At 29.7% G+C, this 24,037-nt stretch overlaps 1 protein-coding gene across 2 annotated transcripts in view; it reads right to left on the reverse strand.

The window, feature by feature from the left end:
* Positions 1-24,037, reverse strand: part of LOC105227501 (uncharacterized) — a 157,179-nt gene that overhangs the window by 57,436 nt on the left and 75,706 nt on the right. For both annotated transcript variants that reach the window (XM_049455335.1, XM_049455336.1), the window contains one exon: positions 350-442. In XM_049455335.1, coding sequence (XP_049311292.1) covers positions 350-442 — 93 coding nt within the window. The remainder of the gene's footprint in view (positions 1-349; positions 443-24,037) is intronic.

The raw sequence follows: 24,037 nt of genomic DNA on the forward strand, positions 1-24,037 counted from the left end.
ACTACTGGCGCATTCAAAATCATCTTTAACTTCACAATTCGTTTGATCTTATTCCTAAGCAGCATTTTTCTAATCTACTTTACAGCGAAGCAGTAAATTTTGTATGTCTAGCCCAATGAATATCAGTAAATGAAGTTTAAGATTCACAACGATCTTACAATGCATGCCACATAATATATGAAAACACAGTTGAGGATAAGAAAACTTAGCATACTTTTAGACGCAAGCGATCGTAATGTGGATATCCACAACTCATGCATACCCGAACTCAAACACACACATATACAACTTAAAACCAAAATAACAACATAAATGTCTGTATGGTGGAACATAAATTGTCTTCACTTACCTTCAGTGCACAGAATATACAATCTTGACCGCAGCAAATGTGATGATTGAGGGTGCGAAATGAACGACGAAAGGCGTCCAAGTGCCATAAGACCTGCAAGCAAAGAATAGTAAAGGAAATATGAAATAAAATTGTTTAACACAAATACATATTAATATTTATACATACATGTATGCATGTAGTAGGTAAAACACAAAGGCAAAGTAAAAAAGTAAAGAAATCATATAAAGGTTTGGCTGCCAAGCAAAGCATTAGGTCTTCGTATTTCGTGCTTTGTCTCGAGTATTTTCTCAAGTCAGTCACTTTAGATTACACTCTACCGTATCGAGTGAGTCAAACGAGTTTTTATGGCGGCCATGTTTTTTGTTTTCATACAAAGCCTCGGCGCACAACAGAACTCGACGGAGCAACGCTGTGTAGACGATTTTCGTAAAAGCTAAAGCGTACAGCAAAAGAGTTAAGCGAAGAGTTTGAGATTGGCTGCTGCATATGCACAGCTACATATCTAGTCAACTATAAATATATATTGTATATGTGTACGTATGTGTGTTTTCCCTATTCGCCACAGTCACAGCCACCACAGCGGGGAACGACACGTCAAGAAAACTGGTTTCTGTGCCGCGAAGTGGCCAAACGCTTTACCCCAACACCACAAGCTGAAGTTGCTTGTGGCTGGGGCAGAACATGTACTTATCAGTCGCAACATTTGTTGCTCAGCAACTTTGAAGCTGCCACCGCTAACGTCGCTGCCGCGACTGTTGGGGTCTTTGGAAAGTAGGTACAGTTTTTGTAGTTGCTTTGGTGTTGCGCAGCTGAATTGGTTGTGCCAAAAAAGCTTTTCCAGCATAGAGTCGCATACAACAGCAAGAACAACAGCTCACTGGCTTAGCCAGCAAACAACAGACAGCTCAAGCTGAAAGCAAACAGCAAACAGCCAGCAGACAGGCAGTCGAGTTGGGTAGCTTGGCAGTAAGGCGGTCGAACAATGGAGTGCGCGTTGGCTTAAAGGCACACATCTCTATGTATTTGTGTATATGAGCGCTTTGCAGCCAGAAAGGTTCATTTGGTGTAGACTGGAGTTACTGCTGTTGGTTGTTGTTGCTTGTTTTTTGTCATTTGCTTATCTACCTTCGAATTTGCGGGCAAAAGCGCTCGGCCAATGCTGAAGTTGCAGACTTTTGATTTCCTTCTTTCTGCACACAGTCATATAGCGTAATATACACACACATACATGCTACTTATAGCGCACAAAGGAGATACTTAAAAGCTGCTTGTTGTTGTTGCTATGATTTTATGGCTTAACTTAACGCTTTTTGACTTGTCGAATTTTCTGAAATTTGCTGCCTAGTTTTGCTTTTGTTTTTGTCAAACCAAGCCACTCAGGCAGGCAAGCAGCTAGCTATTGAAAGGTTTCAGGCCAATTGTTTCAAATGCTTTTTGATTGCTTTGGCACTTCGCTTAGGTTTGGCGCGTTTCAATCGGCTGCTAATACGTACATATGTATGTATATGTATGTGTGTGTGTGGCTATTGCTTTGTGTTGTTCCTGTTTTGCTGTCAGCTTCTTTGCAAATGTGTTGCTGATCGTTTCATATACACACATTTCGTGCTGCTGCAGCTGCTGGCGGGTCAGCAACATTATTTTTTGCATCTTAGCATGCGCTTAGGTATCTTATTAGATGTAGACTATTAGCTTGCATGTACATGTGTGTGTGTGTGTGGCTTCTAATACATAAGTGTTTATGTTTTTGGTTTGCTTCTAGCTGCTCATTCGCATTCGTTTTTTCTATCGTCTGCTGTTTTTTACGTTTCTCTTTGCTTGTTTTTCTTTTTCTTTTGTTGTTGTTGTTGTATTTTGATTTTTTCCACTTCGTTTTTTCTAAACACTTAGCCCGCGCGTCTTTTCGCCGCCATTTTGTTGTTGAGTCCCAAAAAAAATTTATTGTGTCTATTCGCTTTACTCTTGACTGAACTGTGTGCCGTTGATTAACCTCAAATCTTTTAAGATTCGAGATTTTTATACATGTTTATAAATTTTTTTCTAACTTTCAGCGCGCAGCTGCGCCTTTGCTTCATGGACACGCCAGTTATTGAATACTTTTCAAAGTATCTGTTGCATTGTTTATGCTGTTATATGATGCTGGCACGCACCACTTACCAATGAAGGGAAAATCAACCGAAAATGAAAAAAGTCTACCGAAACTTCAACAAAAAATCGTATAAAAAATTCATTTGAAAAAAGGCTAAAAGCAAAAAGTTGTAACAAAAAGTCGGTTTCAAGTGTTGAATTTGACTGCTTGTATATCATTTTCGGTGTAAGTTCATTTATTTCTTTGTTGTATACATTTTTTTTGGCGGCTGTAGGCATTTTTGATAGGCAAATTTGGTTTTTTCATTAAATTCTTCGACAGATAGTTCTTTGGTAGTGCTTTTTGTTGTTGCTTCTTTGTGTGTTGTAGGCATTTTGAGGGCTTTGTTCGAGTTGATTGAATTTTTAGGTAAAATTCAGTGTAATAAATCGTGTTTGGCAATTTACATGAACACGAGTTGTGACACTATTTGGTTTTATGGTAAAAGTGTTGAAAATATTATTCATATGGCTTGGATGAGATTAGAAATATATTAGTACTAGACATATACATATAAAACAAGTTGAAAAATTTAGTAAATTTTGGTTGAAAAAAAAATAATTCAGTTTACTACTTTTGGTATAGTACTTTAGTTTTTTATTTTGTAAATCTAAAATTTTTGTATCCAAAAAAATAGGAAATATAGGAAACCCTGAATTCAGTGCTTATTAAGTTTACCACGATCAAAATCTAATTTTTCTTTGGAAAAGTTTTCTATTGGACCAAGAACTTTCACAAAATTCAGTATAGATTATTCTCAATGATAATGCTACATTTTCTGCACAAACTGTTCACTTCGGACCATTACATAGTATAGCTGCCCTATAAACTGACTAATGAAAATCAAGTTTTTGTATGGAAACTTCTCTACTTGACAAGATATCATCTCGAAATTTGGCCTGGATTATTGTCCAATATAATACAGTTATCTCCGAATATATTGCTCAAATCAGATAACTATAGCATATAGTTGTCATATAAGCTAATCGCTCAAAATTTAATACTTGTACTGAAAACTTTTTTATTAGAAGATATATATACGCGAAATTCGGCATAAATTATTATCCAAGCAAAACCTTAATAAGCGAAGAATAGACTTAGTTTGGACCACTATAGCATATAGCTGTCATATAAACTGATCGCTCAAAATCAAGTTATTGTATGAAAAACTTTTTATTTCAAAAGATATCTTAGCGGAATTTGGCTTAAATACTTTTGCAAAATAATGCTATAATCTGCAAACAAATAATTCAGATCAGATGACTATAACATATAGCTGTCATATAAACTGATCGAGCAATATCAAGTTTGAAGTCTCTTTATACACTTGTATGCCATAAGAAATGCTTTAAAAGGGTACTTTTACAGCAATGCAGCCAGAGTTAAGTTTTTTTCTTGTTATTAAATAAATTCAATAAGTTAACTTTCCTTCATATTATCATAATTCAAATGTATTCATAATTTTGAATTTCAAATTTTTATTACATTTTAGTAAAATTTTCGTCAAATCTTTATAAAACATCAACCTTTTTCGAATTTATTCAATAAAAATTGTTTTATTTTAACTTTTTTCAAAACAAATAAATAATATTCCTCAAAATATACCGCCCAATGAGGCCAAATAAGCAAATAAACCAACTCAAGCAAAAGACTTAAGCAACGAACTCGTTCGTTAACCATTCATACAACAGTGTATTGTGAACCTACATGAATTATATTAACAAATTACTTTTGCAAATGTATGCAAATTGGCCAATTTTATGCTGCAAACTGGAAAAAGTGATTAAAATGATAAGAGCGCTCATGCAAAATAATTGAGAAATCAAAAAAAAAAACAAAAAACAAATTAAATACAGTCAGTATATATTATACATGCTTATTAAAAACCGAAGGCAAACTTATCACGCTCACGCCTTGATAGTCACTTAAATAATAATATAAATTATTGTGACAAGCAGCAAGCTGACTAGAGTTTGAGCCTGAATCAAGCTTATCTTATATTGAGAAAGATTTAAGCAACTCAGTTTGGAGCTAAGTAAGTAGATAATAAACAATTTTAAGGCTGAAAGAAAAATAAATTACTGATACTGGATATGTCAAACGTTTGAAACCCAAACTCTAAATTAAAAAAAAAACAATTTCAAGACGCATAAAATATATGCAAAAAACTATAAACTATAAAAATTTACAAAGAAACACACATTCAACTAGCTGGCAACACTAGTTGTTGCTTTTTGTTGCTGTAGTAGGAAATCCAAGTCGAAACTTAATCTGTATTAAATCTGTAACTGTCACTTTGAACACACAAAGTTGACCAAATCCGAGCGACTTAACAAAATATCTAAACTCGTTTCTTTCGACAACGAATATTTTATGGCAGCAGTTGGCAGTTGCACCAAGTTATAACGGCAGCAAAAGGTATATAAAAAAAATAGTAAAATAATTACATTGAAAGCAGCAACAAATTCAAGTGACTGACAGCAATTGCAAAATCACAAACGAAAATTGTGGTGTCCGCACTAAAAGTCGAGCAAAAGGCTCGCAAATAGCTAAGGCAAGCACGAGCGGGCGCAAGCTAGATGGACGGGCGACAGTTAACAAAACGGCAGTGGGCAACCGGTCGCCCAAATGGCCAAATGTCCAGCTGCACTCCAAGCATTGAAATACATACATACATATATGTATGAAGAGGTAGATAGCCAACAACAAAAAAAAATCAGAAATCAGACAAAGAGCAAGCCGCTTGCCAGAGAACTGGTCAAGTAGCCGACAAGCGTTTGAGCTGCCTTACGTGCGCTCTACGCTGTAATTTAAAAGTGCACAGCCAAATTGGAAATGTGCTGAAATTAGAGCAATGAACACTCGTCGCCTCGGTGAATGGGAGTGGCGAGCATATAAGCCAGAGTACTTATTTCATGCGCATATTATTAGGTACATATCTACATACATTTATACACACATACACATATAGAAAGTTCGCATTAGATAGAAGTAAAATACTTAACGTTAATCTCTATAAAATTAGAAAGTAACTATGGAATTTATTTAAAGAAAAAGTTTCGAAAATTAAAATTTATAATTTTATTTTATTTAAAATAATATCAGTTTAGTTATGTATATTACGAAAGTTTTCGAATTAGCAAAATTTTTTATTAGAAGCATTAATATATTTTTTAAATTAATAATGAGTATGTTTTAAATTGAAAGAATGAAACACAAATTTTGGTGTCCCGAATAACCTTATTTGAGATCCCGAAATTTCGGAATTGGAAAAATGTTCTTGAAATCCATTATTTTATATAAATTTGCAATTCTTTTAGAATCCCGAATTACATTCTTCGCGATCCCGAAATTTCGGGATTTTAAAATTTTGTTTAAATGCGATATTTCACACGAATGTGCTTTTATTTTAAGAATCCCGAACTACATGCATCGAGATCCCGAAATTTCGGGTTTTAAAATTGTTTTCCTAAATGCGGTACTTCACACAATTTGTATTTTTTGGCCGAATCCCGAAATTTCGGGAATTAGGAAATGTTTTTGAAATGCGCTATATCACACAATTTGTCAAGTTAAGCAAAAAAAAATTGCATAATTATTCGAATTGCAAATGAGTAAAAATATGCATATATACACATATATTCGAATTTAAAAAAAATATCTTTTTTCAAAATTTTAGCTGTTTCATAAACAATCTAAATGTCTCGTATATCTCTTAATGAATCACTAAACCAGTTCTGCAAATAAATATTATATTAATTATTTATATGTAAGTATATTTGCAGACGAGTTTCACGCTTAAGTCTTTTGTATCAGAGAAATTTGCAAGCAAAATTCAAAGCGTATATTATTTCGATTTGCAACTGAAACAAATACAGTGACTTTGCGAATGATGCAAGTTGTATTTGCTAAGCATTATTTATATGATATATGTGAACATTTGTATAGATATTTGCAAAATTGTAAGTATGTGCCTGCACGCCTGCGCACAATAAATAATGAAATGTGAGTAGTGACAGAGAGAAGTTGGTTCCAGTTGCTACCAAAGTAAAACAAAGTGATTGTTTAATAATGAAATAATATAGCAAGCAAAGGTGGAGACAAAAGGCAGTAATAGCAAACTACAATCACATTCCAAAGAAGCTACATAGATATGTTGGCAGTGTGGTGGGGGTGAAAATGTATATGTATATGTATTATACACAACATAAAAGTATGATTCCGGATTTTAGTTTTAGCTATGCATATATTGTATCTACGATACATACATACATATATGTATGAAACTCTGAGTACATAAATGCTATTTTATATTTGCTCATCTTCCAGAGCAAAAAAATACGTACACTCTATCTGCAGCAATCACGCGAACTCATTATGATTTGCTACTTTTTAGCTGCAATATTAATTAAAATATAACCTTGATGCTTTGCTTCTTACGAATAATGCGGGATAGTAGCTTTTGTTCAAACGTACGAATCTTTATAGGATTCACAAAGAGTTTTTTGGTATGAGAAAAATATTTTTTTTTAAAGAATACTTAAAAAAACTTTATTTTTAGAAATCAAAGAAATTTTTTATTCTAAAAACAGAGTTCATTTATATTAATGATTAGCATTATTTTTTAATTAGTTATTGTTAATTATCAAATGTTTTATTTTTCGAACATATAATATAAATATAAAAACAATTTTATTGACACAAACACAATATTTTTTTTTTGCAATATATAAAAAGAAAATACGTAAAATCTCACATTTAAAAAATATTGCAATATTGTCTAAAAAAATTAATAAAAAATATGAAATAAATAAAAATTAAAATAAAAAACTAAAAAGAAATCACAAAAAAGTGTCTAAATAAATCCAAATTCTTTACAATCAACATTTTACTGCTAACTCTTAAAAAGGCATAGCAAATCGTTCATAACCTTATATAAAAGGAGGCTATCTGACTCATACAATACCTTTGCTAATAACACTAATTACACACATTCGTTGCACCATTTTGGGCAGCTGGAAAAATTACCTTAAAAATAATACAAGTTCACTTGATTTGGATATACAAATCTCAGTGCATATGATATGACAGTAATAGCTAAATAAATAGGCAATGGAGGCACTCAGGCAGGCTGAGATTGGAAGTACAACTGAGGCACAGACTTTTCTTTAACAAAAAGCTGTGGTGCCTCCTTTTTCTTACTAATTTTTTTCAGAAAAAATTTAAAAATAAATTAGCAATCCAAATTGCACTTATTTTTAGATATTCCCCGACTGGAACAGAAAAAAAAATTGCTAAGACAAAAGGGCGACTATAGTTTTGTTAAAAAAACTCATAAGTGTTATTCATGTGTCGCTAGGAGTAGTAATTCCACCAACTAAGGTATTCAAGGTTCGCATTTTCGGAATGAGTTTTTGTGCTTCAGATACCAAAGAATACATAAAGTTCTTCTCAGATCCATAATCTCAAGAAATGTTTAGCTCAACCAATATATGAACATGTCTATAAGGAATGATTTTAACATAAAAACGAAGTAATTTTGACTTTGAAGCCTTGAAAATTATCGATTTCTCTACTCCTTACTGGTAGAAACCAAATTTTTGCTCAAAAATATAAACAGCCAACTTTCCTGCATCAGAAACGAAAGACTTAAGCAACGAACTCGACTACTCAGACTTACAAATACAATCGCATATTAAATTTACCCATAATGACTTTGAGCAATCGCTTTAATTGCGCTACTGAAGACTAAAAAATAAAACTAAAAATAAATGTTGACCAGTAGAGATCGTTAAATGAAGTGCGTCACCACTTAGAAACCGCCTACTATTAAAAAAAAAAACAACAAAAACTATATTTTTAACAATTAAACTCAAAGCGACACTTGTGTAGGCCTCAAATACCCACGACTAACTGACTTAAATTAAATCGGGTTCATTAAAAATAATATTTGCTTGAGGGCTTTATGGGCGCTTAATTGAAATTTTCGAAACAAAAATACAAGTGACAATAGTTGCTTCAAGTTAAATCGAATATAAATTGAACACTTAACGTGGGTTTGTGGCGTCACACGCACTTCCGCCCATGCAGCGGCCGGCAGCCGGCAAATGAATGAATGCCAACAGACGATAGCGACTAACAGCAGCTATGAGAATGCACAGCTGCTGCAGCTCAAACAACTCAAAATGCAATTAAAAATATTAATAACGGAAAATAAATGAATGCCTGAGAGACAAAACTGAAATTATGAGGAATTTTCCAATGCGGTTTCTTATTGTTGTTGTGTCATTTTGTACCGCTGTGCGGCAAGCGAAAATGAAAAACCGCCAACGCGATGCTCAACTGACCAACCGGAAGGTAAATGACCAAACGCTTTCGGTTTTTCATCAACACACATACATTTATTTTTTTCTTCATTTTTATTGTTGGTGTTAAAGCCCAGCCGCTCTATAAGCAAACTTAAATGAAGGAAACCAAGCTCAAGTAGGCGTTTGTTGCATGTCGCTTGTCAACGTTAGCGGCGCTGAAAACGGTCAATAAAAAATGTAATGAAAATATTAATTAACTCTTCAAAATGATTTTTTCTTAGTCGCGCGACTATCTTGGGTAGACACACTCACACACATAGCCATACATACAAGCAACAAGTGAATGTGGGCGCTGCAACATAAATGACAACAGAGCGCTGTTTGAAGTGGAAAACGGTAAATTATTTAATCCAAATAAGAAAAAAATGTTTACATCGGCTGCATCGAAGTCATAATACCCTACACAGGTGCATTTTTACAGCATAAACGGTTATAAAAATAACTTTGTCTTGCCTTTGATCATTCAGTTTGTATGGCAGCTATATGCTATAGTGATGCGATCTGAACGATTTCTTTAGAGATTGTATTATTGGCTAAAGCAATAATCCATGCCGAACTTCGTGAGCATATCTCGTAAAATGAAAAAGTTTTTCATACAAGTACTTGATTCCGATCGTTCAGTTTGTATGACAGCTGTAGGCTATAGTTGTCCGATATCAACAGTTTTGACAAATCAGCAGCTTCTTGAGGATAAAAGTATTTGTGCAAAATTTCAGATCGATAGCTCAAAAACTGAGTGACTATTTTCAATATATACAGACAGGATGGTAAAATTGACTCTACCTATCACTCTGATCATTGAGACATTTAATTCTGATTACATTATCTTCGTGGCAAACTTACTATATCCTATTTAGCACATAAAAATATAACCAACCAGATGAGGCAGATATTTCTCGCGCTTTTACACACTCTTTCGCTCTTCACCCCTCCACAATTAAATTTTTATTAAAATTTCCGTTTTAGTTTTTTTTCCCATTAATATGATTTCCATACAATTTATGCTAATTAAATGTTATGATATAATAAAATAAATGGTGGGCATTCAACTAGTCACACACACACACAAGGACGTACTTATGTCATTTTAATATAGCAATATGCTTGTGGCTATGTAAATAGTGCAGCAAAGCTGGCGGTGTGGTCAACGAAGCGTGACTAAACGTGTGCTAGCCGAACAACAACAACAACATATAAACAACAATAAAGGTTACCGACCATAATCCATTTTTGTATAAATATGCAAACAGTCATTGGACTCAACAGAAATTACCGAGTGATTTATATCCGATGATGACTTTCGTTTTCATGTCGAGAAATATTTTCGCTTTTTATTTACAATAAATCACTGATAAGCGCGAGCAGGAAATCAGCGGTGGAGGAACAAAGCAAAAACACGGAAGTGTGGGATTACAATCTTAGCAGCACACACACATAAACATACAGATACATATGTATATACAAATACACATACATAAGAGCGCTTGCAAGGCATGTAGTGAAAGCCGCTTGTGAGATTAGAAATACTTCGATTTGAAATGTTCAGCATGTCATGCTGCCACGTGCGAACGTGTCCTTTCCGGCATTGCTGCCATTATATGACTTTAAAGGCGCCGCGCGTCATAGCAGGGCTAGCTAGCGACGGCTTTAAAAACATAAGTAACACAGTAGGGCGCTTTAATTTCTTAGGCACGTACTTTGTAGCCCTGCTCGGTAATCAATAGTACTATATGTTGTGTAATTGTGGCATTTAAGGACTACATCGGCTATTGAGTAGAGCTTCAGCAGCAGTTATAGCACTTTGAGCGAAAGGAAGACTTGCTATGAGTGTATTATTGGCATAAAATTATACGCGAATTTGTAAGAAGTAAGCTCTTTAAGCCACTCCGAAGTGTAAAATTTTTCACAAAAAACAATTTTGTTTTTGGGAAGCTGCCAGTAGGTCAAAAGAAAAAAATGTAAAAAAGAAAAAAATGAAGAAAAAATTAAAAAAATTTTTTTTTTGGAAAATTCCAAATTAAAAAAAAAAAATTTGGAAAATTCCAAATTAAAAAAATAAAAATTAATTAATTAAAAAAATAAAAATGGAAAAAAAATTAGATTTTTAATTTTGAAAAAAAAAAAAATTTTGAAAAAAAAATTAATACTTAAAATTCAATATACATATATTTTTGTGCATTTTAATATTAATTTTTTTTAACACTTTTCTCTCTATTCTCCATCAAATCTCCTACCACAACATAAAATTACGCACACCACATTGGTTGTTAGATGAGACCGGTCTTTATTGTCGATTTTTAATTCATCACAAGCATATCAATGACAATGAAATTTCAAAGAAAAAATGTATATACGAGTAAATGTAATGTGTTTACATAAAGTCTTATTGGTTTGCTACCAGGAAATGTAATCAGCTTATATTTTAATGACTTGAAGTAATATTATAACGTTGCTGCTGAACACTATGGTGGAGTTTAGAATAATAGAAGTGTTATATAATGGACGAAAATAAACCGCTGAATACGGTAAACTGATTTTTCTACAGAAAATAAGCAAGAAAGTTGATAGAATTAAAAAAAAAGTAATAATAAGTCCGCATAAAAAAAAAACAAAAAAATAATAATACAAAATAAGAAAAATTAATAAATAAAAATTAAAAAATCAATAAAAAAATTAATAACTTAATTTTGAAAAAAAGATATTTATTTAATTTATGTATTTAATATATATTTTTTGTACAATAATTATAAAACATACTCTTCTGAAATAGCTTGTATAGGAATAAAAAAAAATCATTAAAAAATATGTGTTTAAAAAAATTTAAAAATATTTAAAACGCATATATTTTTTTTATTTTACAATAATCATAATACTTCTCTGAATGAAAAAAACCAAAAAATTGTCAGCTGCACATGTAAACCACATACAAAACAAATTCCTTAACCCAGCGCAATAAATACACAAAACACCAAACCAAAAACAACAAAAGACTTAAGTCACGAACTTGTTGATAAAATTTCGACATTACACATTTGAACTTAAATATTTGCATATCAAATTATGCATAACTGAATAATAACCTGCTTTCCACACACACTTATCTCAAACCGAAAAATTTCCCTTTTGAATTTTTCAATAATTTCATTTCAATTTCTCAGAAAAAAGCATTAGAGGAAGAGAAAAAACTGCTCATTCCGCTATGTAAATCACTTAATTATGAGTAAAAAGCAAGCGGTCCAAACTAGCATAAGCCACCAAACAACTCGAAAGCAATCGCACAAACTTGTATTGGTTATAAGAAAATTTAGCTGATACAAATACTCGAGCGCATTGGAGGGCATTTGATTTTTGTGAAAGTTTTCCCACTTAGCGTCATAAGGCACATATATATGTATGTAAATGTACACAAACATATACAAACAACAACATACAAACAACAGCTTACGATAGTAATATGGCAGGTATGTTTATGGCAAAGAGCCAGCAGCACTTGGTAGCTTGAAGCGAATAGAAAAATGCCCAGCCACTGGCTTTGGCGAAGCTTTCGCTGTTGTTGGTGGTCAATACAGCAGCAATAAGCTGGTAGCAGGTTGAGCGTTGACTAATTTGGCAGCCACAAATTGTTGAATGGTTTTTTCTTTTTGATTGATAATATTTGCTTGGTTGGTGGTAATGTATTTTTTTTTCAATATTAAAAACATTTTATTAAAAATATTTTTGTCAATAAAAATATATGATTTAATTATTTTTTTTATACAATTTTTTTGATATTCTTTGTATTTTTATTTTGTTTTCTTGTTTATAAATTTTTTATATTGTAAAAGAATATATTTTTTTTTACTTAACATTTTTTCGTAACCATTTTTTTCCTTCCACCACAATCAGCAGTTGTAACTGATAACTTCCAAAAACAAAACTAACCACAATTGTGGTGTTTTACAACAAAAATTTGCATAATGAGTTCCGATTGAATTAAATTGCTTTATATTAAACTCAAAATCATGCCTACAAACAAAAATGGCATAGGCTGAATACCAACAGCCAATTAAAGTTTCTTCTCTGGTTTCTATTTCGGCTCGGCTTTGAATATTTAATTGAGCGACATTGGAAAAAAATACAAATAAAAATAACAAAAAGAACTACTAATCGGCAGCAAACGATATATTTTGTTGTTATGGGCTTTTTTGGGCAAGTGTAGCACATAAATACCCACCTGTATACGTGTTTGTGGTATATAAAAATTCATGAGAAAATTATGCCACACATTTAATGAATATTTTATGCAAATATACTTGTGGAGAAATAATTTAATTACAAAAATTGATTTTTTATGCAAAAGCGCGAGCTTAAATATGTAGATATCGATTGGAAAAATAAAAAAAATATTTTTGCTTGCAGATTATTTTTATAAGTTGCTCTAGTTTCTGATATTTTTGATTAGCGACAGTATTACTTCCGGTTTAGTTTCAAAAAAATGTATATCCGGCCTACTGAGCGCATGAAAAATGTTAAGCTTTAACATTAATAAACATAAAAATTAAGAAAACTCATCAATAAATTTATAAAATGAAATTTTTATTTAAATTTCCATTTATTATATTTGTTTGACATTTTTTTTAAAGTTTTGGTTTTTGGCTATAAATGTATTGAAACATGTTTGTTCCTTTTGTTTCATATACAATTCGCTGACAATTCCTATGGTTATTGTCTCCACAGTCGATGACATATAGCACAGCTTTTTCAAATATCCATTTCGTGATGATGAAAAACTCATATACTAACAATAGGTCAAATCGCTGTGGAAAGCATCAAAAACACTCAATGAATGCATTGAAAAAATATTACATATTAAGGAGCCCTCATGCTGATGCATTACAGTAGCCAATCTCAATTGATAATTAAATGCCAACGGGTTGAGCGATAGAAGGCTTTTAGTTCAAGGGCAAATAACTGCTGCTGATGTTGAACTTTTTAAGTTCCTTATCTATATTCATACCATATTTTGTACAAAAATCGATTTATCTTGATCAACGTCCGATGACGTATTGGAAATTCGTTGCTAGATTGCCCATAAGGAGTTTTCTGCATTTTTTTATGTGAGGTTATGTAAACAAAATAACTATATATTTCACAACAATAACAAATAATTTATTATTTAATAATAGAATAAAATATTTATGACAAAATGTAAATAATTTTTATTTTCCAAATTTATTTTCGATAAAAAATCGACAGTTTCTTATTTTTAAAACAAAAAAACCCTAACTTTATAAAAAATATATAAGTTAGTTTTCGATAAAAAATCGATAACATATTTTCTTCGATATACGAAGTTAATTTTCGATAAAAAAAACTACGATAACAAATTTTTTTCTGTAAAAAGTCGATAATTTTAAGAAAATTATATCAAATTATTAAAAAAAATATATATTTTTTCATTTTGGATAAAATTTAGTTTATTTTCAATACAAAAAATCGATCATTTCTTCTTTTCAATAATAAACATACAAATTTATAAAATTTATGTGAAGTTGATTTTGGTTAAAAAAAATAGACAATATTTTGTCTTCGATAAAAAGTCTGTAATTTTTAAAAATGTATATCAAACAATTAAAAAAAATATTTGTTTTCGTTGGGATAAAAAGTTGATCGGTTTATAAACATTCAGATTATTTTCAATACAATAAATGAATAATTTCTTCTTTTCAATATAAAATTTATGATTTTATAAAACTTTATAAGAAATCAATTTTCCATAAAAAATCGATAGTTTTCTAAAAACTCATATCAAAGTATTTTTTTCATGAAAAACGATTTTTTTTTTCAATTTGGAAAAAAAATTATTAGTTTTATAAAAACTGATAAGAAGTTAATTATCATCAAAAAAATCGATAATATTTTGTTTCCGATAAAAAGTCGACAACTTTTAAAAATAAGTATCAATATTTTTTTATGAAAAACGATATTTTTTTTAATTTTGACATAGTTTCATAAAAGTTTATATCAAATTAATTTTCGATAGCATTTTGTTTTCGATAATAAAAGTCGATAATTTTCGAAAAATTCATGTCAAGTTAAGTCTTTCTTAAGAAAAAACCGATATTTTTCATATACAATAAAAAAAATTGATGATTTTTGAAAATTAATATGTATTTAATAATCGATATAAAATCGATACTATTTTGTTTTCGATAAAATTTCGATAAATTTCTAAAAAAATATTATAACGTTAATTTTCTATAAAAGAAAAATCGATTTTTTTTCATTTTCGATAAAAAATCATAAAAAATTCAGAATTTTTTGACCGAAAATCGATAATTTTTTATCCCAAAAAAACTTGAGATGACTTTTTATAAAATTCAAAAACGTACATATGTATAAGCAAAAATGCAACAATAATTTTTCCCACATTTCAAATCATATTATCTAAAGCAAAATGCTCACTGGTTACACATATGTAACTATAAATATATATATGTATATAATTTCATATACATATAAACAAATGCATAATAACAACAATTAGCGCGCAACATAAGACCAACAACAAGTAAACAACAAAATTATCAAAGCCACGCATATATTTAGCACACCACTGTTATATGTTTACTATGGGTTGTTTAGGATTTTCCTTGCTCTGCACATTTTAGCGCATTCGCTTTCATTAGCACGCCAGCAAAGAGCTACAAGATAACAACAACAAAAGTTACGAGAAAAAATTTACAGAAATTTCCGCTTATTTAAACGTCACAATCGCAGAGAGTGATAAATTAAGTAGGCATGCGTGTATAAGAAAAATGTTAACAATCTTTGAAGCACACACATGCATACTTGTATGTATTTATCTGTAGTATATATGCATACACCGACACTTTGGTTAAGAAAGAAGTGGGGAAAAGCTGCCGTGGCTCGTTGACAACGAAAACGAGCAAACTTTTAAGAAAACATTTATATGTGTCTGCGTGTGCGTGTGTGTTTACTCAAGCGCCATTTCGCTTTCCTGCTGTCTCACTGGAGGCGCTCAACCGCTGCGATCAATTAATTCTGCTGTAATTTTCTTGCAACGCTATTTATTGAAATGCGCGTGTGAAATTTCGCTTTGCGCCTTTCTACGCCACCGACTCGGCTAAATGCAACTGAAAATTGTAGCAGGCGATTGCATAAGGTGGGTAAATGTGAACGCAATAAGCGCTTATGAATGAATATATGTATAAACAAAAATACAAAACATACAGAAAATTTAATCAAAAAACAACAAAAAGAATATTTTACAAATGTTAAAAAATAAAAAATTTAATCAATAAATAAAAACAAAAATTGGATCAAAAAATAATTTCAAAAAAAATATTATCGCATGCGAAAAAAAAGTGTACAAAAACCACTCTCAAGTGATATTTTCGTCAACACTTGCCTTTTTTGCCACCTTTTCTTTCTCACAGTGCACTCCAAGTGTTGCTCACAACTTAACAAGCTACTTTTCGAGCTCAAAGCTGTTTACTTAACCATTTTTTGGCTACGCAAATGTTGCTAATTTCGTGCCCTTTATATGTTTTATAAACGCATAGCTTGTCAAAGCTTCCTTATGCGTCAGCAAAACCGAAATTTTCTTGTCTTTTGGTTTTTGTAATTACTGTGGTTTACAAAACTCACGCACATGCTCATACACACATACATGCAGATGAAAATACCACAGGTGTTGTAAGCAACCAAAAAATGTATTTCTCACTCATTTCACTGCGTTCAACACAAACCAACAACAACAATTCTGATATATGTTGCTTACCTTAATGACAGGCAATGCATTATTACGTCACGCATGCGCATTCATTGTTAGCGGATTAACAAGCAGCAGGACGAAGAATAAAGCAAAGAAGCAGTAATTGAAACAGAAAAAAAATAAATGAAAAGAAAATGTTTGTAAGAATAAAAATAATAAATGTGTGAGCGCAATCACAAGAAAATCAGTGTTATGGAAAATTGTTGTTGTTTTTTTCGATTTTCATATTTTGTTTTCGAAACGCACACTGTACCTAATGTTTTTATGTGAAAATTTGATATTAGAAGTTGAACATGTACGTGAGAGTCTACGGAGAACCGGCTTCACAGGCAGCTTGTTGGTAGCACTTGTAGGGATTTACTCCACAAATCAATGTGCAGCAGTGCTGCAGCTGTTGTTAGATGCTACGAAAATGAAATTTTTACATTATTTTTTATCTTTTGTGGATAAAGGAATGAAATATATGCGTGCATGTGTAAGAAAAATCTTTCACCTTGGAACTAATGAAATATTACATAGTGAAAAAAAAGTAATAAAAAGAAAATTAAAAATAAATTGATAAAATTTTTTTTTATTATAATAAATGGGAAAGAAAAAAAAACAAGGTTTACGTCGACTGTATCCAAGCTATAATACCCTTCACAGTTGCTTTTCTTATAGCATGAAAGCGTAGAAATAGTACTTTATCTTGATTTTGATCGATCAGTTTGTACAAGAGCAATATGTTATAGTGGTCCGATCTGAAAAATTTGTGCGAAGAATACATTCCAGGAAGTTTATCTAAGGCAACGGGTAAGAATCTATGCCACATATCGTTAAAATATCTTGACAATAATAAAAGTCTTACGAATAAGGAATTAATTTTGATCAGCCAACATGTATGGTAGCTATATGATTTATAGATCCGATCTGCACAATATATTCAGAGGTTGTGGAACTGTCTTTGACAATAATCTATACCAAATTTCTTGACGATATATCGTCACATGAAAAAGTTTTCCGTACAAAGACTAAATTTTGATAATTCAGTTGGTATGGTAGCTGTATGTTATAGTGATCCGATTTACACAATTTGTTTGGAAATTATAGAGTTGGCTTAAATAGTATTCCACTCTAAATTTTTTGGAGATGTCTTGTTGAATGCAGAACATTTCCATACAGGGACATAATTCAAACTCGTCAGTTTATATGACAGCTATATCCATTAGTGGTCCTACAGCGGCGGTTCCGACATATGACGAGCTTCTTAAAAAGCAAAAGACATTGGCAAAATTTCAGCTCGATGACTCAAAAGCTGAAGGACTAGTATAAGCAGACAAGTGGGCAGATGCTTAGTTGAACAATAATAATGTATAATCTGCAACAAATTTGAAATATTTTGCAATCATAAAATTTCTTTGTACATTCACCAAAGCAATAGTTTTGTAGAACAAATAGAAAAAAATTTACCAAAATATCTTTTAGGAAAAATAATAATTTTTTAAAAAGAAATTGTGAAAAAAATATGCTTTATTTGTTCAAATACTTTTATAAAATATAAAAAACAATAAAATTTAAAAAAATTAATTAATAATTAAAATTAATTAATTTAATTACAATTTAAAAAAATTCAATTAACTAATTTTATAAATTAAAAAATTAATTTAATTTAATTATTTTTTTTTTGATTCATTTGTTTTTATAAATTAAATAATTTTTTTAACTTAATTAAATGTTAATAATTAAAAAATTAATTTAAATACTTATTTTAATTTTTTTATTGGAAAGAAATTTTTTTTTAGTTATTGCATTTAAAAGCATTGTCTGCAAAATTTTGTCTCAATAAAATTGTGAAAAATAATATCGATTCAGTTATTGTTGAAAACATCATAACAGAGTATAATTTCAATGTCGCTGACCTCAAGAGTTAATTAACAGATATTAGCAAAAATTATTTCTTAATTCAATCCAATCAATATTGATATTAAGTATAAATATACATCCAGTATATATAGAAATAGAAATAGAAAATTTAATTTTTAATAATTAATAATTATTCAATTTAGTCAATTTATATAATTTCGGACCCAAAATATTTATTTAATAGTTATATAGCATTATTAAAAATTATTAAAAAGTAATTATTATTAAATAAATAATTGCTAAGAAATATTAATTAAACTTCACCTTGATAATAGAGTACTTGCCAAGCTAAATTGCTTAATTAATAAATTAGTTTAGCACATAACTTCATAACAAAGCAAACCAAAAGAGTAAAAAAAAACTAAAAAAAAAATTTAAAAAAATAAAAATATTTAAACCAAAACCTTTCCTAAACAAAGCAAAAGTAACTCAAAAACCTAAGGCCAATCGCTTGAAAATCAAAGTCAAATGGGGTTTATTACATTTACAACAACAATAAAAATACACGAAATAACCATTGTACTACACGGCAAGTATAGTATCGGGATTTTCAATCTAACTTGGCAACAAACACCAACTGATAATTGCTGCAAAATAATTATTCCAAGTCAAACGCAGCTGTGCTACCCACAAACACACACATACATTTAGATAGTATAATATATACGCAGACACCCATACACGCCAAAGGGGTTTTCTCATCAATTCGATTCGTGTTGTTTTTGTTTTTTTTCTTCTTCTGTAATTGCACGGGTATGTGGTTGTTGCCGCTATGTGAATGTGTGACTCATAGTCTAACTAACTGAAGCATAAATGCCAGCACAGACATGGAGTGGATGGTAGACTGCGCTCAAATAAATTATAACGTGCATATATACTTCGATATACATTCATATATATACATACATATTTATATGTACATATATACTTAAGTTTTATTAAGTTTTTTTTTTTATTTTTGATTCCGTGGCATAATAAACTCAAAAGTCTACTAGTGAATGTGGAAAATATAACTTTTAAGTACTGTGATGAATTTTCAGACCTCCATAATTTAAAAAAATATTCATATTTTGCAAAAAATTTATTAAAAATTCAACATTGTTGACAAAAAAGTTTTTCTGTTTTGTTCTTTTTTCAAAAATTATAAAAACTTAACCAAAAACTTAAATATTTAAGCAATATTTGGTTATATGAAATACATTGAGTGTAAAATTAAGTTTATTTTTTATTCCTTTAGGTTTAATATAAAAATTATTTGTGTCACAAAGCAGTAGCCAACATCTTTTGTATATTACTTTTAATTTTCAGTATCGAAAATACAATTTTATTTTTGAATTCGTTCAGACGTGTGCTATTTACTTAACTTTGTAAGCATAACACTTGTTATAGATAATGTTTTCCTCAAAACTTATAATTGAATTTCATTTTTTGTAACTCATTCGCTTTAATTGTTCAAAACGTTTTCAGCTAACAAGTTACCCACACTAAAAACACAACAAAATAATCTAAAATAAAATTTTCAGCGATGAGCCCTTGCTTGCGTCAAGCTACGGTGTTTCGCTCAAATGACGTGTCAAAAAAATGCTTAACTTAAACAGTAACAAAATTAACAACCAAAAATTTTGATGACAAGGAAATGGAAAACTTATAACTTTGACAAGACATATAAAATCGAGCGAATTTGAAGCAAAAGAATAAGTATAAGGTACTTACATATATACTCAGGTATTATATACATATTTTTATAAATGCAAATACGTACATACATTAAGGTAAGGCTAAGCTCTGGGGTCCCAGATGGCGAATAAAATACTATGCTAATCTATTGAATTTTCCATTTTTTTAATAAATAATTGACTTAATTTTGTACAAAAAAAATCATTAAAAAAAATTATTACAAAAAGGCTACAAAAAATTATTTTAGAATATTTGTACTTAAAAAATGTTATTTAATACAAAAATTTTTCTTTAGTTTTGTACTAAATTTTTTTTATAATTTTTTTATTACAAATTTTTTTTAATTTTTTTACCAAAAAAATTTAATACAAACTTTTTTTGTACTGCATTTTTTTTATCATTTTTTTACACAATTTTTTTTTTTTAATTTTTATTATAAATTATATTTTACATTAATCACAATTTTTTTTTAATAACAAGTTATAATTACACTTTAAATATTATTTCTATATGACTTTGAATCATTTGTTTAAAAAATTTTTTAAAATAATAATAGAAAATAATAAAAAAACATATTTTTATTAAAAAAAAGCTTTTTGTAATAAAAAATATTATTTTGTTTTAAATATTATTTCTATTATTATTTTTAAATAAATTATTTAAAAAAAAAAAATTAAATTTTTTGTTTAAATAAACTTGAAATTCAAAACCACGAACAAAATACCGAAAGTCGCATATTTACATAAAAACAAAATTTTCAGTAGAAACTATTTTTATTTAAAATGAATTTTGAAATACTCCATAATTTTATATTACCTAAAAATTTTACACTATTTTGAAAAAATTTAATAATTTGTTTTAAAAAAATCTTGTAATTCAAAACTACGAACAAAATACGGAAAACCGCACATAATCAGAAATGCCAACCAAAACTAAGTCAACCGCTTGGAAAATAAACAACAAAAATACCACGTAAATCCTTATGTATGTGTCAGCAGTAATTAAATTTAGCAAACACCGCAACTAGTTGTGAGGAAAATGCCCTAAAAATTGCTATAGACTGGAAAATGCTAGAAAAAAAGTCAACTAACGAAAACCACAAACTTTTCAAAAATTCATAAAGTAAGTCAAACCTTGTTCTAGACATGTAAAAGCACATATACTAGACAGCAATAATTATATACGCACATGTGATACATATACATATATACGCCTATTTTATGTACAAATGTAAGCAAGCAATTTATTTGTGCATTACAGGCATTGCCATGAACCAAAACAAAACGCACACCACACAAACATACATACATATACATATACATATAGATAACTATAAACAGAGCTAAGTAAAAAATAATGACAAGACGCCAACAAATCAGTCAAGCAGCAAGTCAGGCGACAACGACAACTGTTGCAAGAACACTTGTTTGTGGCCAAAAGCAGTCATTAAATACATGAAATTGCTTCTACTGTGTGCATATACATATATTACTAAAAAGTTGTATATTTGTATTTGTGAAAGAAATGCGCGTAACTTTTGTTGCTCACCAACAATTGTCACTGCTTTAAAATGGCTATTGGCTGTGTGTTGAAATTTATAACTGTTAGAATTATAAACACAAAGTTAAGAATTGTTGTATGTGTGCGTAGTTAATGACATTTCAAGGGGAATATACGTCTTCCGCTTGGCTAAAACTTGTAAACAAAAACATATATAGAGAATATAAAATATTTTCAAGCAAAACAGAATGTCGTAAAATAGAAAAGAATTGGTGTATGTATATATATATATCTAAATGTATGTATATAAGCACAAAATAGCATATATTTTGCTGTAATGTGCCTATAAAAAACATAAAAAATTAATAGCATAATAACAAACAAAAAAAGATAAACAAAACGCGCCCAATAAATTAAAGTTTCATTCAAGTTTGTAAAACTTGCAAGTATATGAAACGCAAGGGGTAAACTCATTGAAACTAAGCCATGAATAGAGCCATAGATCACATCTGAATGAGTGTGTGTGTGAAGTGTGACTTACATGAATTACAAGCAGGCAGGGGTGCAAGCTTTGTGGCCACTGGCTATTCGCGTGACTTACACATACTCAGCAATGTGTGTAGCAATGTACAAACATGTGTAGAGCATTAAATGTTTTGGCTGAAAAAATTGCATTCCGCGCATATTTATGTAAATTGCAGCGCAAGTGCTTACCCGCTGGCTACTCAATTAATAAGCGCTTATGCGCATTGACGCATGCGCACCGGCGCAATCTGTTTGAATTACAATAATTACATTGTTTGTGCTGCATTCATATGCTGGATATTTGTATGCATGCTTGTTGTTGGTGTTTATAAAATTTTTGCGAACGTATGTTGGGAATTTGTGGTATGATTGGGTAGGGGGCTGATTGCAATATAATGCTTTGATTGAAACGGAATTTCTGATTAATTTTATTTATTATATTTTCATGTTAATAATATTCGAAAATAATAAAAATAATAGAAAATAGTTTCTTTATGGTATATAACGCCTTTTGGAATTTTAATATAATAATTTTCAAAAATAGTTTTTTTATAAGCTATATAACGAATTTCAGAAATTTTGGTAATAAAATATTTTTGAAATAAGTAATATACATAGATATATGAGTTAAGGAAATAAAATCAATAATTTTATTTAACAATCTTATTTAGATTATTTTATCTTATTTTGTTTACTGTTTTGTAATTCCGTTATAGGAAACTTTGAAAATTTACTTTTATTTTAAATATTAAAATTTGAAAACAAAATGTATCCTTTATGGACTTACTCTTAATAAAGCCGGAAAAAGATATTTGGAATAATAATGTATACTTAATTAACAAAATTGATCGTTTTTGACAAAAAAAAATATTAATTTTTAACAAAAACAAATTTAATTAATATAAAATATATTAATTTTTTCAAAAAGTTTAATGTCTAAGAACGAAAAAAATAAACAAAATAAATTGATTTTGAATGTTTTCATATCGCTTATCACTAATTTAGTTCGTAAAAATGAAAAAAAAAACTATGTAGTAAAAAATTTAATTAAATTTATGATTAAATAAGGAATTTTAACATTATTTTGAGAGTTGTGAAGCTTTTTAAACATAAGTCAAACCGACACTTTTCAAAAAAACCATATTTTGTTTTTAAAGGTATAAATACAACTCTTTAGCATCAAATATCTAGTCTAAAATTATGTTATATGTTCTCTAAAACTCACATTTCCTAGTAAAAACTATCATTATTCGTGAATATATTATATGTAATTTCTTATATTTTTTCTGGGCAACAATGATTCAAGTTTGCCGCTTAAGTCTTCAGTTTAAAGAAACAATTGTTAAGTGGCACACATAGTGAGAAAATTAGAAAATATCGATATATCACATTTCGATTGTTTATACTTTAAAAATAATATACTTAAATTTCAAATCGATTTCTCAAACAGTTTTTGAGTTAACGCCATTTCTCCATTTAAAGCGTAGCCGCCCAGTCCAATGAGCTCCTTCAGTTAGTTTTTAAACAGATTTTGCTCTAAACAGCATTTTCGAACTTGCTGCAGTGATTATCCAAACAAATTATCAAAAACCTCTTTCTTTATATTATATAATTCTACATACAATTAAATATTAGTATTTTGAGATAATTAAAAATTTATTTTTTAAAAAATTCCCAAAAATCAACGTTTTTAGTCGATGTGCCCCCTAAGCTTTGAAATGAATGGATATAAAAATTAAGAATACCCTTTACTCTAATGGTCTAATTTCAATTCTTTGTAAAGAATAAGTTTTATAAAAATTATTTTATTT

The sequence above is a fragment of the Bactrocera dorsalis genome, chromosome 4 (assembly GCF_023373825.1).
Source record: "Bactrocera dorsalis isolate Fly_Bdor chromosome 4, ASM2337382v1, whole genome shotgun sequence".
NCBI classification, from domain to species: Eukaryota; Metazoa; Arthropoda; class Insecta; order Diptera; family Tephritidae; genus Bactrocera; species Bactrocera dorsalis.